This window comes from Manis javanica, chromosome 1 (genome assembly GCF_040802235.1).
Source record: "Manis javanica isolate MJ-LG chromosome 1, MJ_LKY, whole genome shotgun sequence".
Taxonomy (NCBI): domain Eukaryota; kingdom Metazoa; phylum Chordata; class Mammalia; order Pholidota; family Manidae; genus Manis; species Manis javanica.
Window position 1 is genome coordinate 207,103,640 of NC_133156.1, and position 22,369 is coordinate 207,126,008.

The 22,369-nt window shown below is 38.2% G+C and overlaps 2 protein-coding genes across 7 annotated transcripts in view; one reads left to right on the forward strand and one right to left on the reverse strand.

Annotated features, from left to right (window-relative positions):
• Nucleotides 1–9,548, forward strand: part of PREPL (prolyl endopeptidase like) — a 45,735-nt gene extending 36,187 nt beyond the window's left edge. For all 4 annotated transcript variants that reach the window (XM_017660877.3, XM_073213664.1, XM_017660879.3 and 1 more), the window contains 4 exons: nt 4,811–4,960; nt 5,366–5,489; nt 6,326–6,399; nt 6,771–9,548. In XM_017660877.3, coding sequence (XP_017516366.3) covers nt 4,811–4,960; nt 5,366–5,489; nt 6,326–6,399; nt 6,771–6,860 — 438 coding nt within the window. In that variant the 3' untranslated portion in view covers nt 6,861–9,548. The remainder of the gene's footprint in view (nt 1–4,810; nt 4,961–5,365; nt 5,490–6,325; nt 6,400–6,770) is intronic.
• Nucleotides 1–22,369, reverse strand: part of SLC3A1 (solute carrier family 3 member 1) — a 49,884-nt gene that overhangs the window by 4,168 nt on the left and 23,347 nt on the right. For 2 of the 3 annotated variants that reach the window (XR_005053778.2, XM_036990833.2), the window contains exons 5-9: nt 20,731–20,850; nt 18,268–18,392; nt 16,771–16,966; nt 13,871–14,038; nt 12,789–12,905 (exon numbers count right to left, since the gene is read on the reverse strand). Coding sequence is in view for 2 of the 3 variants with exons in the window: in XM_036990833.2 (XP_036846728.1) it covers nt 12,789–12,905; nt 13,871–14,038; nt 16,771–16,966; nt 18,268–18,392; nt 20,731–20,850 (726 nt within the window). In the remaining variant the exon portion in view is untranslated. Of the gene's footprint in view, nt 1–7,588; nt 8,030–12,788; nt 12,906–13,870; nt 14,039–16,770; nt 16,967–18,267; nt 18,393–20,730; nt 20,851–22,369 lie in introns of those variants that run through there. The other variant, XM_036990832.2, reaches the window with a different exon arrangement.

The following is a 22,369-nucleotide window of genomic DNA, read 5'->3' on the forward strand; positions in this document are numbered from 1 at the left end:
TTCAAAGTACAGGTCTTTCACCTCCTTGGTTAAATTCCTAGGTATTTTACTCTTTGATGAAATTGTAAATAGGATTGTTTTCTTAGTATCTTTCTGATAGTTCATCATTAGTGTACAAAAACAAAACCAATTTCTGTATGTTAATTTTATATCCTGCAACTTTACTGAACTCATTAATTCTAATAGTGTTTTGGTGGAGTCTATTCTATATATATAGTATCCCATCATCTGTAAATGTTGACAGTTTTACTTCTTTCTTTCCAATTTGTCTGTCTTTTATTTATTTCCTTGCTTAATTGCTGAGGCTAGGACTTTGAATACTATATTGAATAAAAATGGCAAGAGTGGGCATCCTTGTCTTGTTCCTGATTTTAGAGAAAAAGTCTTCAGCATTTCACTGTTGAGAATGATGTCAGCCATGGGTTTGTCATATAAGGCCTTTATTATGTTGGGGTACATTGCTTCTGTATCCACACTGTTGAGAGTTTTTATCCTAAAGTACACATTGAATTTTGTCAAATGCTTTTTCCATATTTACTGAGACAATCGTGATTTTTAGCCTTTCTCCATTAATGTGGTGTCTTGCATTGATTGATCTATCGATGTTGAACCATCCTTGCATCCCTGGAATAAATCCCACTTGACTGTGGCATATGATTCTTTGAGTAAATTGTTGAATTCAGTTTGCCAGTATTTTGTTAAATTTCTTCATTAATCCTTTGGTTGTTTAGTAGAATGTTATATAGTTTCCACATGTTTTTCCAGTTTTCTTCTTGTAACTGATTTCTAGTTTCATAGAAGAGATTGTGGTTGGAAAAGATACTTGATATGATTTCAGTCTTCTTGAATTTTGAGACTTGTTCTGTGGTCTTACATGATCTGTCCTAGAGAATGTGCCATGGGCACTTGAAAAGAATGTGTATTCTGCAGTTTTTGGATGAAATGCTCTCTATATATTAAATCCATCTGGTCTAATGTGTCATCTAAGGCTAATGTTTCCTTAATGACTTTCTATCTGGCTGTTCTATACATTGATTTAAATGGGGTATTAAAGGCCCTTATTCTTACTTGATTACTGTCAGTTTCTCGCTTTATGTCTGTTAATATTTTCTTTATGTATTTAGGTGCTCCTATGTTGGATGCATAAATATTTATTAAAGTTATGTCCTCTTCTTAGATTGGTCCCTTTATGTAATGTCTTTAGTTACAGTCTTGAAAGTCTGTTTTTTCTGGTACAAGTATTGCTACTCCAGGTTTCATTTTTATCTGCATGTACTGTCTTCACTTTCAGTCTGTGTGCGCCTTTACGTCTGAGGTGAGTCTCTTGTAGGCAGTATATTATCTGGGTAGTGCTTTTTTATCCAGTCAGCCACCCTATTCCTTTGATGGGAGCATTTAGTCCCTTTACATTTAAAGTAATTACTGGTAGGTATGTACTTACTGTTATTCATTGTTTTCTGGTTGGTTTTGTAATTCTTCTTTACTCCTCCCCTGATCTTTTCTCTTGTAGTTTGGTGGTTTTCTTCAGTGTTACGTTTGGGCTCCTTTCTCTTTATTTATTATGTATCTCTTAGAAGTTTTTGGTTTGTGATTCCTATGAAGTTCATATATATTGACTTATAAATAAAGCAGTATATTTTAAGCTGTTAGTGACTTACGTTTGAACTCATTCTAAAAACACTAATTTTTACTCCCTCCTCCACCCCATTGTTTTGTTTTTGGCATCGTATTTTACATCTTTTATTTTGTGTATCCCTTAACTATCCCTCATTGTTGTTCTTACTGTTTTTTCTTTTCATCTTCATACTAGCTTTTTAAGTGGCTGATCCACTGCCTTTACTGTCTATTTCTCTTTATCGGTGAGATCTTTTTCTTTAATATATTTTCTTATTTCTAATTATGGCCTATATTTTTCCACTTAAAGACTCACATTTCTTGTAAGGCTTGTCTAGTGGTGATTAACTCATTTATTTATTGCTTGTCTGGGAAACTCTTCTCCGTCAATTCTGAATGATAACCTGGGTAGAGTATTATTGGTTCTGAGTTTTTCCTTTTCAGGACTTTGCTGCCACTCCCTTCTGGTCTGCAATGAAAAATGATTTCATAGTCTTACAGGACTCATGTATAGTCTTTGTTTTTCTCTTGCTGCCTTTAAGATTCTCTCTTTAACTTTTGCCATCTTCATTATGTCTTGGTGTGGATTCTTTGGGTCTGTCTTGTTTGGGACTCTCTTTGCTTCCAGACCTGGATGTCTCTTTCCTTCCTTAGGTTAGGGGAGTTTTCAGCTACTGTTTCTTCAAATAAGTTTTATTGTAAGCCCCTTTGTTTCTCTCCTCTCCTTCTGGGACTTCTGTAATGAGAATGTTGGTACACTTGATGTTGTCCCAGTGGTCCTTTAAATTATTTTTTTAGTTCTTTTTTCTTTTTGCTGTTCTGATTGGGTGATTTCCACTATTCTTTCAGATTGCTGATCTACTCTTCTGGATCCTCTAATCTGATGTTGATTCCCACTAGTATATTTTTTTATTTCAATTATTTATTCTTCAGCTCTGATTATTATATTTTTCTCTTTGTTGAAGTTCTTACTCTGTTCCTCCATTCTTCTCCTCAAATTTGGTGAGCATCTTTATGATCATTATTTTGAACTCCTTATCAGGTGAGTTACTTATCTCTGGATCATTAGTGTTTTCTTCTTGGATTTTTATCTTATTCTTTCATTTAGAACATTCTCCTCTGACTCCTCATTTTGTTGACTTTGTTTGTTTCTATGAATTGGGCAAAACAGCTACCTCTCCAGGCCCTGTGTAAGAGCATCCTCTGTGTAGACTGTGTGTGCCTGGCATCTTTGGCAGCCCTGGTGGACCTGGAGCAGGCCCAGGGTAAGGGAGACCAGAGCACACTGAACCAGGGCCACCCTGGTGGGATCGCTGGAACCAATGTGTACACAGTCCTGAGAACCTGAGACATGCTTCACCAGGCAGTCTTGATAGTTCAGTTGGAGCTGGTGCAGGCATGGTCCATCAGGTCCAGGGTGCACTACATTGGGGCTGCCTTGGCAGGACAACTGGAGCTGGTGCAGGCACAGTTGAGATCCCAGTGCCCCCAGCACTGGAGCCACCCTGACAGGTCATTTGGAGCTGTAGCAGGCATGCTACACCAGGACCTACCTGGCAAGACAACTGAATCTGGTATGAGTGCAGGCCTAGGGGGTCCTTGGGCACACCACACCAAGGCTGCTGTGGCAGGATGGCTGGGGCTGCTGTGCTGGTGCCCTGGATGCCCTGGGGGACAGCTGGAGCTAGTGTAGGCCAGGGGCTCCAGTGCACACTGGGGTGGAGTTGGCAGGCTAGCTAGAGTGCCTGGATCCTGCTCACCCATGTTATCGAGGTGAATGGAAATGTAAAAAAATGACATTTGCTGACACCTCCAACTCAGAGAACGTGCCATCAATTTCCTGCCCATTTGGCAGATGCTTTCAGGATAATAAATGGATTTTCTTCATGTATAGTCTAGTTGTCCTCCACTGTTTTTACACTTTGCCCTAATGCCAGCTAGTCTGCCTGCAGGCCCCTCAGGCACCCTACTGCAGGCACCACGTTGGAGGGTGGGGTTCCTGTTGTCACCATGTCTCCATCTCTCCTACTCTTCTTGTGTGGTCTCTCTATCCTTTGTGGTGTACAAGCTGCTCAGTCAGTCCTCACTTCTTCAGAAGTAATTACTCTACACGTAAATGTAGATTTGGTGTATCCATGGGAGGAGTTGAGTTCAGGATCTTCCTATTGCCACTATCTTGGATCTAACTGAATGTTTTAACACTGACTATAAGCCAGTAAGTGATTTTTCTCTTCTTTCAACTTGGATGTTTTCCAATTTTCTTCAATAGCATTTATTATATTTTTTAATGTAAAATTTCCAACTGGTAAAGAAGAGATTATCCATGTGTTATTGTTGTTTATCATTTTTAATTATTGTACAATAACATAAAAGTTAACCATGTTTACCATTTTTAAGTGTCAGTAGTGTTAAGTATATTCATTGTTGTGCAGTCTCATAACCCTATTCCCCCTCCCCCAGCCCCTGCCCAAATTCTACTTTCTGTCTCTACGAATCTGACTGCCATGGGTACCTCCTATGTATAGAATCAATCTTTTTAAGGCTTAATAATATTTCATTATATGTATATGTCTTGCTAATGCAGTCATCCACCAGTGGACACTTGGGTTGCCTCTACCTTTGGCTGTAGTGAATAATGCTGCTATGGACATGGGTGTGCTCTTAAGAGACCCTGCTTTCATTTCTTTTGGGTATATATATATATATATATATATATATGAATAGAAATGCTGTTTCTAAATTTAATTTTTTGAGAAACTAACATACTGTCTGCACTATTTTACATTCCCACCAACAGTGCACAAGGGTTCCCACTTCTCCACATCATTATCAACACTTGTTAATTTTTGTTTTTTTATAGTAGTCAATTCTAATGGATGTGAGGTGGTAGCATTTATTACTTTTATAAAATAAATAAAAGGCACTGAATTAAAAACTAAAAAATGGTGATGATAAACCCTTTCTTTTTATATAAAAGTCATGTAAAAAGTCTGACTACCTTAAAAGCCAATTATAAATCACAGGCCCCGGTTAAGGACTGAGTGATTAGTCTGGCTCCTGAGAGTCTGTCTACATGGCTGCTTGAGCTCTACTTACTCATATCAGCACATATACTCATAAAGTATAATATTCTTTTGAAACTCATTTTATCAACTTGTTAGTCAAAGTATAAGTTCCTTTGGCTTTTTTCTTTTAGGCACCTTTCCTAGATGTTCTCAACACCATGATGGACACTACACTTCCTCTGACCTTAGAAGAATTAGAAGAATGGGGAAATCCTTCATCTGATGAAAAACATAAGAATTACATAAAACGTTACTGTCCCTATCAAAATATTAAACCTCAGGTAGTGAAAGACAGTTATGATATACTATCCTGAAGTGATAGAAAAGATCATCAAAAAGATACTTAGCTGAGCTGTGGCAAGAATTTTAGTAGGGCTTTAGATTGTTCTATTTATAAAACCCAAATAACTTGCAGTATCATCTCTGCTCATAATTCCATGTTTACTTCAATTTAATGGCTCAAGAGAATAGATCAGATAAGGTATGGTCTCTCGTGAAGACAGGGATGTTTCAAGTAACAGGTAGTCTAGTACTGTGATAGTGTAGATCTCTTTAAGAATATCCAATGAGTAAAAAATGTCTAGCACTTAGGAAAAAAATTGAAAGTAATTATTTTTCATATTCTATATGGTAGAAAGGGACCATAAGGAATAACATAAATTCTTTGTACATCTGTTTTCTTTCAGCATTATCCTTCGATTCACGTCACAGCTTATGAAAATGACGAACGTGTACCTCTGAAAGGAATTATAAACTACACTGACAAACTCAAGGAAGCCATCACAGAGCACGCTAAGGACAACAGTGAAGGTAAGAGACCACCTGGCAGCAGGGACCAGAGTTAAATGAACTCTTACCTTCAGCATACTGCTCCAAACAATACATTTTATGCTACAGACCAAATCATCCGCCCATGATTTTGGATAAATAATTGTTTTTCCTATGTTGACTACCAAGTTGAAGCATGTATAAGAGCTACAACTGCCTTGCCTCATTTTCAAAGGACAATATTAAGATAAAGGAGGCAAGACACAAAGTAAAAAGTAAGTTTAAATAGCAAGATAACTTGGAGACGTATTATCATATGGTCATGCATTCACGTAACAGTATTAATTGAGTCATTATTCTTGGGAACCTCTAAAAAACAGATTTCAGAAATTTTTCCTGTGGAGCTTCAGTGCCCAAACTAGCTGCTTTAATTTTCTCTACATCTTTCCATTTCATCACCTAAGAACTCTTACCTTTTTTCCTTGCCAAGACATGCCAAGACCATCTGTGCTCTTGGAGAAACACGCGCATCAATTTTTAGACAGGTGCAGGCCGTATGTCTCTCACTCATGCTATAGTTGGTGTTTCCAATCACAAAACTCAGATTCTCCCAGGCCAGTTGGCTTCCTCCTGGGTTGTAACTTCTCCATGTCAGCCTACAGTCTCTTCCATCCAGTTCCTGCCTGGTCCACCTCCTGCTTTCTGTTTCAGATACTTGTCTTCTCCTGCTTGTCCCCACCCATCTCCTTGTTGTTGGTAGTGGTGGTTTATGCCTTTTTCCTTCATTATTATTCTAATGGAATACTTGGAAAGAGGGGAGAAATGGATCTCCAGTGGCCGCCAAATACCTTCTAATTGTTTCATGTTAACTCTTTCAGGCTATCAGGCCCCCAATATTGTTTTAGATATCCAGCCTGGAGGCAACCATGTGATTGAGGATTCTCACAAAAAGGTATGTTGTCAAGCCCCTCTCAGCTAACAGGTCCCCAAGACATGTGTTGTCTTAACACTTCAGTGGTTGCAGCAGGGTTTATGACAGCTGCTTCACAACTGCCAGGACTGTGGCTGAGACCCAAGAGGGGAAGGAGGAACACAGTCAATCCAGAGAAAACGCTCTCTCTTATACTTGATAAGTGAGCTCTGTTAAAGAAAGTGATTGAGTCTTAATTTTGGGGGGGCCTTCGGCCTCTGTCCCAAATAAAAGTACCCTTGCCATAAATTGCTGACTTCAAGATTGGGTGAGGATGGATAGACAAAGAGAGACTTGAACCACTGGAGTTTTACCACAAATGCCTTCTAATTTTTTTAATGTGTTTCTTTTAGATTACAGCCCAAATTAAATTCCTGTATGACGAACTTGGACTTGACAGCACCAGTGTTTTTGAGAATCTTAAGAAATACCTAAAATTCTGAAATGCTGCATTCAGTGGGCATTGGAAACACACTGAAATATTTCATGGTCTTATTTATAGTTGGGTTAGCAGAAGAGATTTTTTTAAGTTAGTAAGTTTTTTAAATTTGCTTCTCCATCTAAATTTTGTTTAGTGTATATCTACTTGCTTATACTGTTCTCTCCATTGACACCTAGGCCCCTAAGCCTAGGAAAGTAGGTTTCCAGTCATGCACCATAAAGGGACATGGAATAGGGAAGAAAGGAAGAATTGGCAACAGCAGAACTCTTCCCTCCTCGCCCATCAGAACAGCTTTGTTTTTGTTGGTTTTACTAAGATTTCCTTCAAAGAGTTTACAAAGCACGGTCCTGCCTCTTTGCTAGTGAACGTTTTTTAGACACTTTGACAGTAAGTCATCCTCCAGTTTCTATGCCTAAATTTTATGTGAAAAGATAACATTTTCACATCAAAACTCCTTAGGACTATCTAGTATAGAATCTGGAGTTCTGAGGTGTTTTGATCATCTTATTGATGCTTCTCAGTAAAGTTACAAGTTCCTGCAAGTGATAATTTTATTATTCTTTAATAACATTTGAGAACTTTTCCTAAAGTAGTTACATTCAAGCTACAGAAAAAGCTAAGAATTAATGACTTCATAAACTTTACCCAGCAGCATGCTCTACCTAAAGTTACTGCAAATGCTTATAATAGAACAGAATGCCAGGGTCTTCACCTCTGTCACAGAGATGCCTAACACGAGCTGTACAGTATGTCGAATACACTAGAATAGCATGCCCGATTGGAAACAAAACATCTGTCTCTGAAAGCAGTTTGGTGATGAAGGAGATTCTTTGTGTTGTATTCAAGGATGAGGCCTTCTCCCTTGTCCAATATAATGGCCTGTGTATCAGCTTCCTGGCCTTCATGGGCAGAATTGGTACTTAACCTTATCCTCACTTGTGTGGGAATATTTGAAATCACTTCCTTTAGATTGAGCAGTGATGATTCTCCAAAATTGAGAACCACGACAAAGACTCTGTCTATGCCATCCAGCTCTCTTGTGTACACGACAGAGTGGCTGTCATTCCTCAAATAGCAAAACCAGCCCCTGCTGAGGAGCAGCTCATTGGCATGAAGCGAACTTAATTCTTGATATAACTTCAGTGTTGATCTGGGCTGAGTCTTCTGGACCTGTTTTTTTATAAAAGAGTGTTAACATGAATGTTTCTTCTAAGAGGATTTAAAAAATATTTTTAGTATCAAATAAAGAATTATTTCCCAAAAAACTTGTTTCAATTTTGCCCCTTAAAAAAACTACTAAATTTTGTCAATAAATAGATAAGAATGGTTTATTTAACTACTGACAGAAATTGCAAATGCTTGGTTTCACCTTGTGTGGGAGTGAGTGCAGTTTGTACAGTGCCCTGCTTCAGCTTGGCCAGAACTGATGGGAAGACCAAATATGACTCCATTTTACAAATCCCAAAAGTAATGTCTATGTTTAAGTTAATGGATATTTAACTTAGGTAAATAAAGTCCCTTTAATTCTACCTTGTAACTGGAAGAAAAGCAGCCATTGTGACCATGGACTCTGAGAACTTCTGGTGAATTGGGGCCTCTCTGGTCTCTCATTAGAGTAATGTGTAGGTTGCTGTAACTTTAGCACATATTTCTTGATGAGCTAATGATGAACAGTAAGTTGTAAAAAAGGATTCAAAGCAAAATGCTGCCTAAAGTGAAAGTTAGAAATCACTTCCCTAAAAGAAAAAAGTGCTTTTTCTTTTAACCATAAAAGTAATATATGTCCATTAAAGAGGATTTGGGTTTATTTTACAGCTATATAAAACATACATAGTTTGTTTTATTTTTCTTGCTTTTTTCTTCCTTTAACATTTCAAAAATTTTCTGTTATTGCATAGCCTCCATAAATACCATTTTAATAGCAAAATAACATCCTATTGAAAGGTCATACCATACTCAACCATTCCCTTTCAACATTCAAGTTTCTAGTATTTTCTTATATCTTTAATGCCTCCCCCATATTTGGATTATTTAGGATATAAATATCAGAAAGACAACTACTTGTCAAAGAATATGGACACTTGATACATAATGCCAAATTACTCTTCATGAGAGCTGTTGCCAAATCATTGAAAATGTTCATTTCATTGTATTCTTGCCCACCTGTTGAGTGCAGTGGTGGTGGTAGTGGTTGTTCTTATTGTTTATTGTTGCTTGTCATTATTCTTTGGGGGTGGGAACCTAATGTGTGGTCTTTAATGAGTATCTAATAAATGTTTGAAAAAAATGTCTATTCTGTTTATGCGGTACAAAGGTATCTATGGTATATGGCATACATATATGATTTGTCAATATACTAGTAACATTTTATCAGCCTTAGAAAATGCATGAAAACATGTAGTTCAGTGCCACTCACATAAGATGTGCCCAGTAAGTGTTAACTATTATTTTTGTTTACTTGATTTACCACTTTCTAAAAAGATGTTGAAGTGTCTGTCTGTAATTGTGCACTTGTCAGTTTCTCTTTGCATTTCTCAGAGTACTTGTTTTATATATTTTGAAGCTATTGTTAAATGCATAGTTCATGATTTATAGTGGAATGTTCTTTTATCAGTTTTTGAAAATTGCCTGTCTCATGCTTTTCATATTGAATTATGTTTTGTTTGCTATTAAATATTTCCACACCTGCTTTTTGTAACCTTATTTTTTTTAATAGGCAGTGCATGCACACAGTATGTAACTCAGTTTCCTCAACACTCTCCCCTAGCTTTCCAGTTCCTCTCAGACATAAACACTATTACTGTGCACGTATTCTTTAGTTTTTGTGTATCATATGAAGTGATGTACCCTATGCATACAAACATATGTAGACCTATTTTTTTCTCTAAACAAATAGTGGCTGTATTATCATTCTGTATCCTGTTTATTATTATTTAGTACATGTTAGAGATGGTTTTCTATCAATGCATATACAGCACCCTGATTCTTTCTAAAAGCTCATACTAGTCCATTGCATTGATTAACCATAATTGATTTAGTTTTCTATTGATAGTGTTTAAATCATTTCCTACTACTAAAAACAGTGCTGTACTAGAGATCCTTAAATATTTATCACTCTCCACATGTCTGGTATTCCTAGAGATAACTATTTAGGAATGAAATTATTAGGTTAAAAGGTCAATGCCTTTTTTGTTTTGATAGCTGTAACCAGAAAGTAAGCTTTCTTGTACCATTTGCCTGTGCTATCTTTATTTTAGTTCTATGTCCTTTTCTAATTTCATCTCATTTTGGATTTTGTCTTCTCTAATTTGAGAGTTTTTATCTTTTAATAGATTAATTTAACCCATTTATACTTGACTTGTGATTACCATATGTTTAGACATAATTTAACAGCCTTATTTTATCTTTTATTTATAATTGTACTACTGATACATTTTCTTCCTTTTTAGCTTTTTACTGGATCAGTTGGTTTTATGTAATTTTTTCCTTCTAATATTCTTTGGCAAATCATACATTTATGTCTGTTCTTCTACTGGTTACCCTTAAAATTACAAGAGTCAATTAAAATATATTTTTCTCAATATACAGAGCAATGCTGTCCAGTAGCACGTCCTGCAGTGCTAGACAACGTTTTGTATTTGTGCTGTCCAGTGTGGTAGCCAATAGCTACTGAGCACTTGAAATGTTGCTAGTATGGCACAGGAAGTGAATTTTTAGTTTGATTTAATTTTAATAGTCACAGTTGTTAATGGCTACTGGACAACTCAAACCTAGAGGAAGTTACTGTTTCTATTCCCTATAAAGACAGGTGCTTTGGCCTGCTCTCCCACACCCTCCCTGCCACCACTCCCATACAGAAATAAATCATTGTTTCAGAATACCTTATATAGCAAAATTATTTATCTTTAAGTTGTGTTGAGTCCTTTCCTCACTATTTTATATACATCATGTCTTCCTTTTGGATTCATTTCTGGTTTGTTGGGAGTCCCCAGTTCTTTCAGGAACTGGCTAGACCTGGTAAAATTTGGGACCTCACTTCTCCATCTCTGTTTTGCTTATTCTTGGTTGCTAGTTGAATGGATACAGGATTCTAGGTTTAGATAAGTTTCTATTACAGGTTTGAAGATAAAGTTCTAATGTGTTCTAGTATCCAGTTGAGAAGTCTGATGCTACTCTAATCCTTAATCCTTTCCTCAGGCAATCTAGAGTTTTTTAGGGTTTTCTTTTTATTCTTGCCCTTCCAGAAGAAGATGAATTCTTCTGTTATCTCTGATTTGTTTCCTTTATTTATTTGATGTTTTCCTCCAGCCTCTATTCTCTTTTAGAATTCCATTTTGCTGTTTGTTGGAATTTCTAGATTTATGCTCCACATTACAAAAATTTTCTCTTTACACTATTAATTAGAACTTATATTTCATTGTTTATTTTGACAGTACTTCCCTTATCTAATATACTTTTAAAGACAGTCCAGTATACAACAGTCTACTGGGGATTTTTATACTAATAATGAAGTCTTAACGTTTGCTATATATTCTCTGCTTTCTGTGTTTAGAAATGGTCTCTTTTATGTTAATTTTTCTTAAATGTAGTGTGATTCTTGGTGATCCTTTTACTTTTGCATTTTGATACTCATTTGCCCATCTTTAGCGTCCTGCCTCTAGTAATTGTGCAAAGCTGAGTTGGAGGTAAGTCTGTTTTGTCTTTGTGATGTAGTTGCTCTCTTCCTGCTTGATGGTGATAAGCTCCCTAGGATTCTGATCTCTATGACCTGAAGAATAAAAGCTCTCATTTCTGAGAATGTCCCTGCTCTAGAAGCAGGTGCTCTTTGCCTTTTCTTTCTTCTGCTGTGCTTGTAGAAGCTCGCTCTATTTCAGGCTTTGCTTTACTCATTCCAACACGAATTTGATCCCCAAGTAGGCTTCGGTTTTTTCCTTAGGGAAATCCTATTGCAACCAGTTGCAGCGATTGGGAACTCTTCTGCAGTGCTCTTACCTGCACCTGGTGGAACTGTTTCCTCCTGTGCATTTTATTCTGAATTCTTTCATTTACCTTTTTTTTTTCAATTAAGGTATCATGGATATACAGTCTTATGAAGGTTTCACATGAGCAACATCGTGGTTTCAGTCAGTGTTCACCCATATTATCAAGACTCCCCTGACCCCATTTCAATCACTGTTCATCAGTGTAGTAAGATTAGGCCCTTAATCTTAATCTTACTTTCTGTATTTTAGAAATTACCTAAATACTCACCTGTTTCTATGGCTACTATGGATGTATTTTACTAAAATGGTATTGCCTGGGACATTTTATTGTGAATTAGCATCCATCCAAACATTATTCACATTATTTCACAGAACATATTTTTTTCTAAGAGTTTTATGGTTTCATGACTTACATTCAGGTCTTTGGTCCATTTTGAGTTTACTTTTGTGTATGGGGGTTAGACAATAATCCAGTATTGTTGAAGAGGCTCACTGGACTCTCTAGTCTGTTCCACTGGTCTATGGGTCTGTTCTTGTGCCAGTGTTCACAGAAATTCGTTGATGATGAATTTCCATTTATTAGTGCCCTCTTTAATTTCTTTTAAGAGTGTCCCATAGTTTTTAGGGTATAGATCTGTTGGACTCAAATTGCCCTATGGGAACACATTTGGAATGCACTTTTCCAAAACAAAAATGTTAAAATCTCTATTTTCTCCTGTAAGAATTACCTGGGGAATGTTTTCAAAGTAAAAATGAAATTTTCATAAACTTGATCACCAGAAAATAGTATAGTCAGGACAAGAGCTTGCAGAAAGATTTCCATCTATGTGATTGATTTAAAGAGCATCAGTTAAAGTTTTAGACACACTGAGAGTGAGTGTATGCTGTCAGCACAGAAACCCATTTCCCATTTCTGGAATCAGCATTAAGTTTTCACTGATACTTACATCAACATTCACAGTGTGGTAATCTGAACTGGTGGGTAACCAGGTGTGACTGCCTTCACTAAAACCAGCATTTGAGCTATTGTCCCACTGCATTGGTGACTTTGAGAAAAGGGTATCCTATAAAGAGAAAACAGTCATCTGGTTATGAAAAGAAATATAATTTGACCATGATTTACTTCATAAGTATTTAATTCTCTGTACTTCTTAGCTAGTACTTGTATGTATTAGCATTCATAATAAAAAGGCCTTAAGATTCAATACACAAAAACCAGTTTCACACTCTTAATTGGAAATAGTTAATGACATCTTGAGTTTGAATAGCCTATACTAACTGAACTTTGATACATGCTTGGAATCTGTGCTTCTTTTCCATAAAAATGAGTAGTGTAGGATTTCAAAATGTGCCATTGCCAACTCATTCTACTGTGATATAGTGATGGTAAATTCAAGTTTGCAGTCATGTACAAGTGAGCTGAAACTCTATCCTCTTTTGTCCCGCCTGGTTATTGCACATGAGTGTACAGACACACATTCAGGAGCAAAAATAGAAAAAGTTTCACTTTGACCAAATAATAGGAAAATTAGAGCTCATACAATTGAAAGCTAACCATACAAATCACAGGTTCAAGATCATTCATCTGCCCAGCAACACAACTGTGAAATCTGTAGCCTCAAAAACAAAATAAAAACTACTCAGATATGAGGCTGTGTATTACATTTGTTAACATAAAAGGAAGAATCCTGGTGCTGTGGTCAAATGAAATCTAGCAATACAGACAAGCACTGCAATAAATGTTCCTACCTACACCTACCAGGGAGAGGGCAGTGAATACTACTCCAAATTCAAAAAACAGGTTTTCAAATTTTAGTGTGCCTAAAAATCAGCTGGAAAACATCTTTAAAATGCAGATTTCTGGGCTCTACACAATCATTTTTAACAAGCTCCCCAAATAGAGCTGAGCATTCTCACTAACAGGAAGAAAGGAAGGCAAGGTAATCATGATTTCCAGTAGAATAGGAATAATAAATTCTCTGATTTGGAAAAAAAGTATTTGGTGTGGTACATGGTTATATTAACTTACAGCATCATAGCTTTCGTTGAGATTTGAGGCTAAAATATTTCCCATTCCTATTTCTTCCCCATAGTAAGTTATAGGAGTTCCAGGGAGTGTGAAAACAAGCATATTCATGACGTTGACATATTCTTTCCCCAAACGGGAAGTCAGCCGGGCATTGTTGGGTCCACCGACCTGAAAGGCAGGTATATTTAAGAACACAGCTCTATATACAGCTTTTCTGGAAGATTCAGCGTACTTCACAATAAGTTCAGCAGGCAGAAAAATGGTTAGCCATGGGTACCTGGTATCAGCAAACTTGGATGTGAGTCCCAACCCTGCTACTTCTTACTAGACCAGTTCACTGCCTTGGCCATTGTGATTAACAAAATGGTGACAACTATTTGTGTCACAAGAATATTACAGTTTTTATGCAGGTGCCTATTAGCATTTTCACACATTTGGATAAGAGAATATTGACAGGAAAGGAAACAAAAACGTTTCCCCTAGAGAGAGCAGGACAAGGGGAAGAGGTAGAAGGAACAAGGGTGGGAAAAAGACTTCTGATGTGCCCCTTGTGTGTGTGTTGACTTTTGATCTATGCGAAAATAAATTTTAAATTAAAAGATAAATCAACTTTTATAAAGAAATTTACATAGAGGAAATTTTGCAAAGTGTTTTCTATTTTATATATTTCTATGTTAAATGCTCTAATTATATATTATAACATGTAGATCTTATTTAAGACTTTATTTAAATCACCTAACAACTCTTTCCATATATACCACAACTCAATCTTATGTGCATATTCTAAACATGGCATTTCACATTTAGTAAGCACTTTCACATATAAGTTCTATCTTCTCCCCTCTACTCCAGTACTGTCGGGTATTGTCTCCGTTTTACAAATGATGAAACAAGCTGTGAGAAAGTGCATCATTTATTCAAGTCAGAGTATGAGGCAGAACCAGCCTTTGAACTTCAATCTGACAACAGAAGCTAGGTTGTTAACAATTCAGGGAAAGAGAGGTTGCTTTTTTTTTTCCTTTAGCTGTACTAAAACTATAAAAAGTAATTTTTTATAGACCCTTGTAAAATATCTATTTTTATGGCCAAAAAGTTAGGTCAAATTTCACCTCCCTTTGTTCTTTTCATGATGAGAGCAACTGACAAGAAACCCTGTGATTTCTCAAGCCTTGTGGACCTAGAACACTTCTTTTTCAGAACTGAAATCAAGAAATATTTGCACAGGTAGTTCATAGCAGTAGATAGAAATCAGGGCCCCTCACAGGCTGAGAGAGGCACCAGTGGTCTATATACCTAAGACTTTTAGTATATAAAAAACAAGTACTAAAACTGCATTATAAAATTGGTAATAAAGCGGGCATTCCTGGAACGGTGGAGTAAGGACATCCTAAAAATCACTGTAAAAGCAAGGTGAATGCTGGCAAAAAACATAAAAATTCACTTTGTCAGAACTCTGGAAATGAGCTAAAAGGCTTTCAACAATCCAAGGAGTATTGTAGTCAAGAACAACAGCTGGACCTGAGTAAGAACAGTAAACTTTGTGTCACTTTAACTGGCCCTACTCTCATGCCCCGCCCCTTGGATCCTCAACAGCCTTGCAAACCAACAGCCTTCCAACTACAGTAGCTGTGAAAAGCAGCAGCTTAGCAGCCACTGGGAAAACAAAATAGGTTTAGAGTTCACCAAAAGCTCAAAATTTAGAGAACTGTCACTATTTGACCTTTCTATCAGCTCCCTTTTGGCTGGATTCTTTGTTTCTCAGAGTGAATTCTACTGTGAATAGCCCTATCCCCGGGGCATTCACCAAAACAGTAGCAGCAGTTTTAACAGGACACCTTCCTGAGGTGGAGGTGCCAACTGGGGCTGAACAGAGACTGACCAAAAATCCTAAAAACTGGGGATTGAGATGACCATAGGGGTTTCGAAAGGCTCTGACATATTCCTGGAATCTAGAAGGCTACACCCATGCGCAGGGCTGTGCAGATGCCCTGGGGGCAGACCTGAGAAGGCTCTGATCACCTTTGGCTGACCTTGAGGCTCTGGGCAGGTAGAAAGTGAAGACTAAGTCAGAACTGACAACTGCCTGCCTGGGTGAAATTCATGGCCCAGTACACACATGCATGCCCCCAAGAGCCTCTCCGAAAAGGCTCGGAGACTTACCTGGCCCAAGGCATTTTAAGAGTCTTTCCAATCATTTGCTGACAAGCAGACTTTAGTAGCCAAGCAACAAAGAACACATTTTACAAAATTAATCCCAAAAAGTCACCAAAGACAGTAAGAACAAACACTGGAGGGGAGAATGATTTCCAGGTTTTATACTTACATTATTTAAAATAATCCAGTTTTCAACAACAAAAAAATGCAAGACATGCAAAGAAACAAAGAAGTATGGCCCATACAGAGGGGGATAAAGTAGTCAATAGAAAAATGTGACTGAGGAAACCCTAAACATTGGACTTGGGGGACAAAGACTTTAAAGCAATTATACGTCTGTTCAAAGAACTATTTACAGAATTTAAAGAAAATATCAGAACAAATGTCTCATCAAATAAAAATTATCAATGAAGAGAAATTAGGGAAAAGAACCAAAGACAAACTTCAGAATTGAGAGGTACAATAACTGAAATGAAAAAATTTCACTGGAGGGACTGAACAGATTTAAACTGGCAGAGAACTGGCAGACTTGAAGACAGATCGATTGTGATTATCTGAGAACCATAAGGAAAAGAAGAAAAATGACAGAACCTGGTCAGAAACTGGAACAGGCCTGGCTCAATAGTCACCAAATAAAGGAAAGATGGAGGTGACTTAGAGACAAACTTAGACACACTTCCTTGTCGAGGTGATTGTTCAGCAAGCTCACCAGCACCAGATGGGCTCGGCTGGGCATGAGGTCTTACCATCCAATTGGGCCATTTTCCCTCCGGCATGTTTTCCATCCAGGATGTGATAACCTCAAACACAGAGTTTCCAGAAGGAGTGTCTAGCTTACTGAGGTAATTGTTGAAGGGAAAATCTGCTTCTTGGATAAAAGGCAGCCCGTAGTACATCATGGTCCTGTCAATGCCCTCTCCATGAGCTTCCATCCCCATGAACCTGTAAGAGGTGGCAGGGCCAACGTCCTCAGAGCTTGTCAAGACTGGGAAAGTGTTCTGCAGCTGCTTATATCTGATTGCAGAGATGTGGGGAAGGAATGCACACTATTCATGTTAGGCTAGTGCTCGACCTAGAGCATAATCAAGCCAGATAGCCAAGAAATGGCATGTTGGGTCACATGGACAAATTCTCACTTACTAAGTATCATAATAAATCCAAACACTAGCCTAACACTAGACCACGTCTAGGGGTTAGGAAACACATTTGGATCTCAGTATTGTTCTCTTCTAAATCTGATTACAGCTGAGTAGCTTCCATGAAGACATTCTTTAGCAATTCTCATCACTCCACTTAGAATTAACAGTATATTTCTGCAATGTAAGGGGAAGGGGTTTCCCCAAAAACTTGTCCTTGTATTTGGATTCCTATAAAGTCTCACTTCATTATTGGGATACACTCTATTACTGAAACCAAACCCTCTCAGGGGAAGATCCTGGCCTGGAATGACTTGCATCAATGCTGGCTTTGCCTGTTTGAGGCATTACATTAATAGGTAAGTGCACAGTGTCTGGAGCCCAACTGTTTGAGTTCCAATCCCATTACTTGGGTGTGACAATTACCTAAATGCTCAGAGTCTCAGTTTCCTCATCTGTAAAATGGGGATGGTAACCAGAGGACCTACTTTAAGGAGGAGAAATTTCTTTTTCTCTTGATTCTTCTGGATGATCTATATAAACATAGTAAGTTTACTGAGTATTTATTATGTGCCAGGCACTGTTTGAAGTGCTTCATCTACATTATCACCGGTCATCCCACAACAGTCTTAAAGGAGTGTCATGATCACCTTTTCACTGGTCAGAAAACAGAACTTATGTTAACTAACGAGCCTCAGGTTGCAGTTTTATGTAAGACCTATCTCAGGCCCATCTGATTCCAAAGCTGTGTTCCTAACCATTGCGATCTACCAACAGTTTAGTTGAAACATTTGGATTTATACAGTACATGAACACTAACAGGTCAAATAATAATAATTAGTGGCTAACATTCAGATAGTATATTATCTTAATTTAATTTTCACAAAATTCCTGTGAAAATTAGCATCATTTCACAAAAGAGGAAACTGACAAGCAGCAAAGTTAAGCAACGGGAAGATACACCAGGCCAGGCAGAACTGAATCATGATCCATTATAGTTAAAGCAGGTTTGTTAAATAACAACTTGACCCTCTTGAGAATGCCTGACAGAAAGGGATCAGCTGCAGATGCCATGCTGTTCCAGTGAGGAAGTTGCCCTGTGGTCACCTGTATCTGCCAGGCTCCCTGCTGTATTTGTCCATTGTCTGCCGGAAGCTCCGAACGATGTCGTGCATTCCCACCTGTGTTGTGGTGAAGTCATGATACAGCTCCGAATAGTGAGTGACCGTGTCCTTTGAAAACAGGACAGCACAGTTACCACCATTTCATGTCAAAGGCCCACCACTGGCCTTCTGTGAACAGAGACCTCTTCAAAGGGCTCAAGGCGAGACACACATGCTCAAGCATGGTCCTAGGACTTTCAGTGTTTAAGGCGCTTGTGAATGGAGAACACTATGACTATTGGTACTTCATTTGGTGCTTAAATTATTAACTCTAAGTTGAGTAAACAAATTCAATTTTACCAAATGGCTAAACACTGATTACAAATGTATTTAACAAAATCCTCTTCTTAAACATTTAACTGTCCTAAATGCTTCACATTTAAAGGCAAACAAAACAAATTATCTTACTAATTATAAAGCTCATTATCACACCTATACTTTATCAGCTCACAAAATTATTAATATCCATTTAAATTTGTTTTTTTACCACTTTTATCCTTTATTCTTACTGTTACACTTACCCAAGGTTCAGAAATTTTTCCTAACACTCATTCCTAGGGTTACAGAAATCTTCTAGAATCCAAAGTAAAAAATTACGTCTAACATAAGTCTTGGGCTGGAACACAGACAGGTGGGACAGTCCAAACATGAGTTGCCATCCATTCATTGGACCCCTTTTTTATAAGTGAACATCCCTCTTGTCTTGCCAATGGGTTTCAGCCCCGGGCACATTCACTATGGATTCAATGTGACCAAAGAAATGACTAGAATGTTCTTGGGGTGAAAGGGTTATACCCAACTTTATTTCTACAGTGGCAGGTCAATCACTAAAATCTCATCCATTCAGAGCAAGTCTGCATGCAGCAAGCTGATCTCTACCTCTGGGCCTCTCTGCCTGCACATCTGTCCTCTGGGCTTCTGTCCTCAGCGCTGCCACTACTCCAGCCTCTGCTCTGCTCTCCTGCCCTGGTAGCTGTGCCACCGCATTGCACAGAGCACTGGGCATGGCTCTTCATTATAGAGCCAATAATGATGCATTGCCCACACATGTGTAGTGAGCTAGCCAACCAGGGCCAGGTGAGAATCCTAGCCACAAGAACCTTCATTTTATCCACACCTTGTTTGATCAAGTGAAGTTTTTTTTAGAATCTTAGGTTTCTTCCTGAAATTACATGTCCCCTAAGTTTTTCTTGAATAGCCCACAAATCCCATTATTCTGATCATTTGTCATGACTTGAAACATATGCCTATCTCATAACATTTAATTATAATTGGCAAGGTTATTTTGAGATTTCTTCTCTAGAGATAAGTGCTTCTCTTTGGAACACTGGATAATATATAACCTTTATTTTCCCCTTCATTTTTCCTTTTTATTGGAAATCATGTGGAAAATAAACAAAAAAAGACCTTCAGTTCATGATATGCTCTTAGAGTCAGCCCGTGCACAGCTAACTCCTCTTTAGTTATTTAACAGTTTTGTTTTAATTAAGTTAGATGCACCCACAAATCTGTTACTCAGGATAAAAGCTAGAAGCTTGCTAGTAAACTACCCATATGAATTACATTTTACCTGCTTAACCATATAAAAAGAGCATCATACTCTATGTAATAATTGTAGATTTTTTTTTTGCTAAACATTACTAAGGTTCACCCATATTGCTATGTGTCACTGTAATTCTTTTATCTTGACTGAGAATAATATTCTCTTGTGTAAATATACAAATCCATTATTTTGGAACACATTTTAGGACTACTTGGTCTTTGAAAACAGAGTGACTGTAGAATGGTGTTCAACCAGAGGAACAGAGTGACACGTGATCACTCTCTTGTGTGGCACAGGGGGGGAGGCTGAGAACCACTGGTGTGGAACCACAGAGAACCCAGATTCTGAGGTTAGACAGGCTTGGTTTATAATTCGACTTAACACCTCTTGTCACCCAGTAAGTTAACTTCTCTAAGATTTGCTAAATGGAATGTTGTGAAAGTTAAATGGAATATCCCAGGTAAAGGGCATACACCATTCAGCAGGCTCCCAGCAAGTGTTAGTTCCTGTCCCTTTTGGCTGGGTGTCCTGCAATGACCTCAGGGCACCTGGGGATCTATGCCTCCTCACTTGAGCCCAAGCGGGATGACAGAAGTGCAGTGAGTGGCGGTGGCCCTCGGTGGAATCCCCTCTGTTGGTGCCCTTGGGATTCCGGTCACCGAAGTTCTCTTCAAGGGACCCCTACCCGCAGAGGGAACAGTGGAAGGAAGCATGTGGTCATAGGCATTTGAATCTTCTAAAGAAAGTGATTCAGAGCATTTCCTACAGACAGAAGGCATCTTTGGACATTAATGTTCAGGCTAAAACAGAAAACACTCTGATGACATGTTTAGAAAAGGAGAAAAAATATGTTCAAAACCTTACCGGGACTTGAGTCTTATTCACTTGGGCCTCATCTCTCAGGTGCTTTGCTTCTAGAAGAAATTTAACAGCATCGAAACTAAAGCCATCAACACCCTTTGTGAGCCAGTACTGCATAATTTCCTAAACACAAAGAAGTAAAATGTTTGGTTACACATTATCAAGTTTAATATAGGTTTGTCTGTTAATGACTTTCTGTCATAAAGCAGCCATCTCCACATGCAAAGCAAGCAGAGCAGTCATGTAGTGTATTTTTATCCAACAGAGCAGTGTCTTCATCTAATGAACTCTCAGTAACTGCATTTATGGACTCCCTCACATTTGAATTCATAATATTAAATTTTGCATTGATTTTATAAGCATGCTTCCAAGGTTTAAAGAATCCACTCAAAGTGAACGAATGAAACCACAGTGAAAGATTCAAGAGGAACTGGGAATATGTCTCATCTCCTCCATGCCCAAGTCCTTAACAGCCATTCCAAGTAGAGAAAATAAACAATAAAGCGACAGTTGGTAGGGCTTCTTCCACCAAACTGGGAGATTCTTGGAAGGCCTGCAGCTTTCATTTGTTTCCTTTGCCTCTGACTCCTGGTACTTTGAGAACCAGTGGTGGAATGAAAGTGAAGTAGCGAGCCTGAGTGAATCAAACACTGCATGATACTGTTGGGGCTGTTGGGAGTACAGCACGTCCTCTGACTTCAAAGCATCTAACCTAATAATAATAATAATGCAAGGCAGGATGCGGTTCAACATCACAAGAGGAGCTTCTTCTGCAGGGCGGTTGGAGCTCTAAAAAGATCAAATTTAACATGGGTGGGCAAGACCAGAGAAGGAAGAGCTGGAGCTTGAAGTTGGCCAGTGGGATTTCATGAGGGAATAAGATCAGGAAGAACATTCCGGACTGTCTGTGGTACAGCATGAGCCAAGCATAGAGGCAGAGACCTGCTTGGCCTGTACTGGGGCAGTTGGGACGACCGGGTGGCCTTGAAGAGTGGAGGGCCTCACCCGGTTAAAGCCTCTCCGCGGGGCCCACTATACCGACCCCAAGCTACCCTTCTGCACAGGGATGATGGCTCTCCCCACTTTCCTCTCAGCTCATCCCTTGCTGAATGGAAGGTTTTACAGGAGTATATTTTTCACATTAGAGCAAAACTGCCTGTAATTCAAAGTACTAGAGTTAAGTAGCCAATTTTCACCTATGGAGGGGGGTACAGAGCCATAGATCCCAAAAACACTTGTTTGATTTGAAGTGTGTATCCATATATGAATAAATTCATTTCCAACATCTTACAAAGGTTTCTATAGGCTAAATGCAAGGGTTAATACGACTGAGGTCAGTTCCCTTTAAGGTGACATTTTTGAGTGGCAAAGCTTGGAAGTTTTTCAAATCGAAGAGCAGTCTCTGCTGCTGACAAGCCTGAGTGTGGACACAGCTGATCCTAATAACCTTAAGCTGGCTACCAAGTGGAATTTTTCTTTGGAGCACAAACCCGCAAATTTGTTCTTACAATCATCTTTAGCTTGTTACCAAATTAATTCATTCAATAGTATTTGAGTTCTAACTATGGGACAGGCACTTAGCTAAGCCCATAACCATGAGCAAAATACAACAGGCACAGTATTGGTCTCCTGGATATTTTTA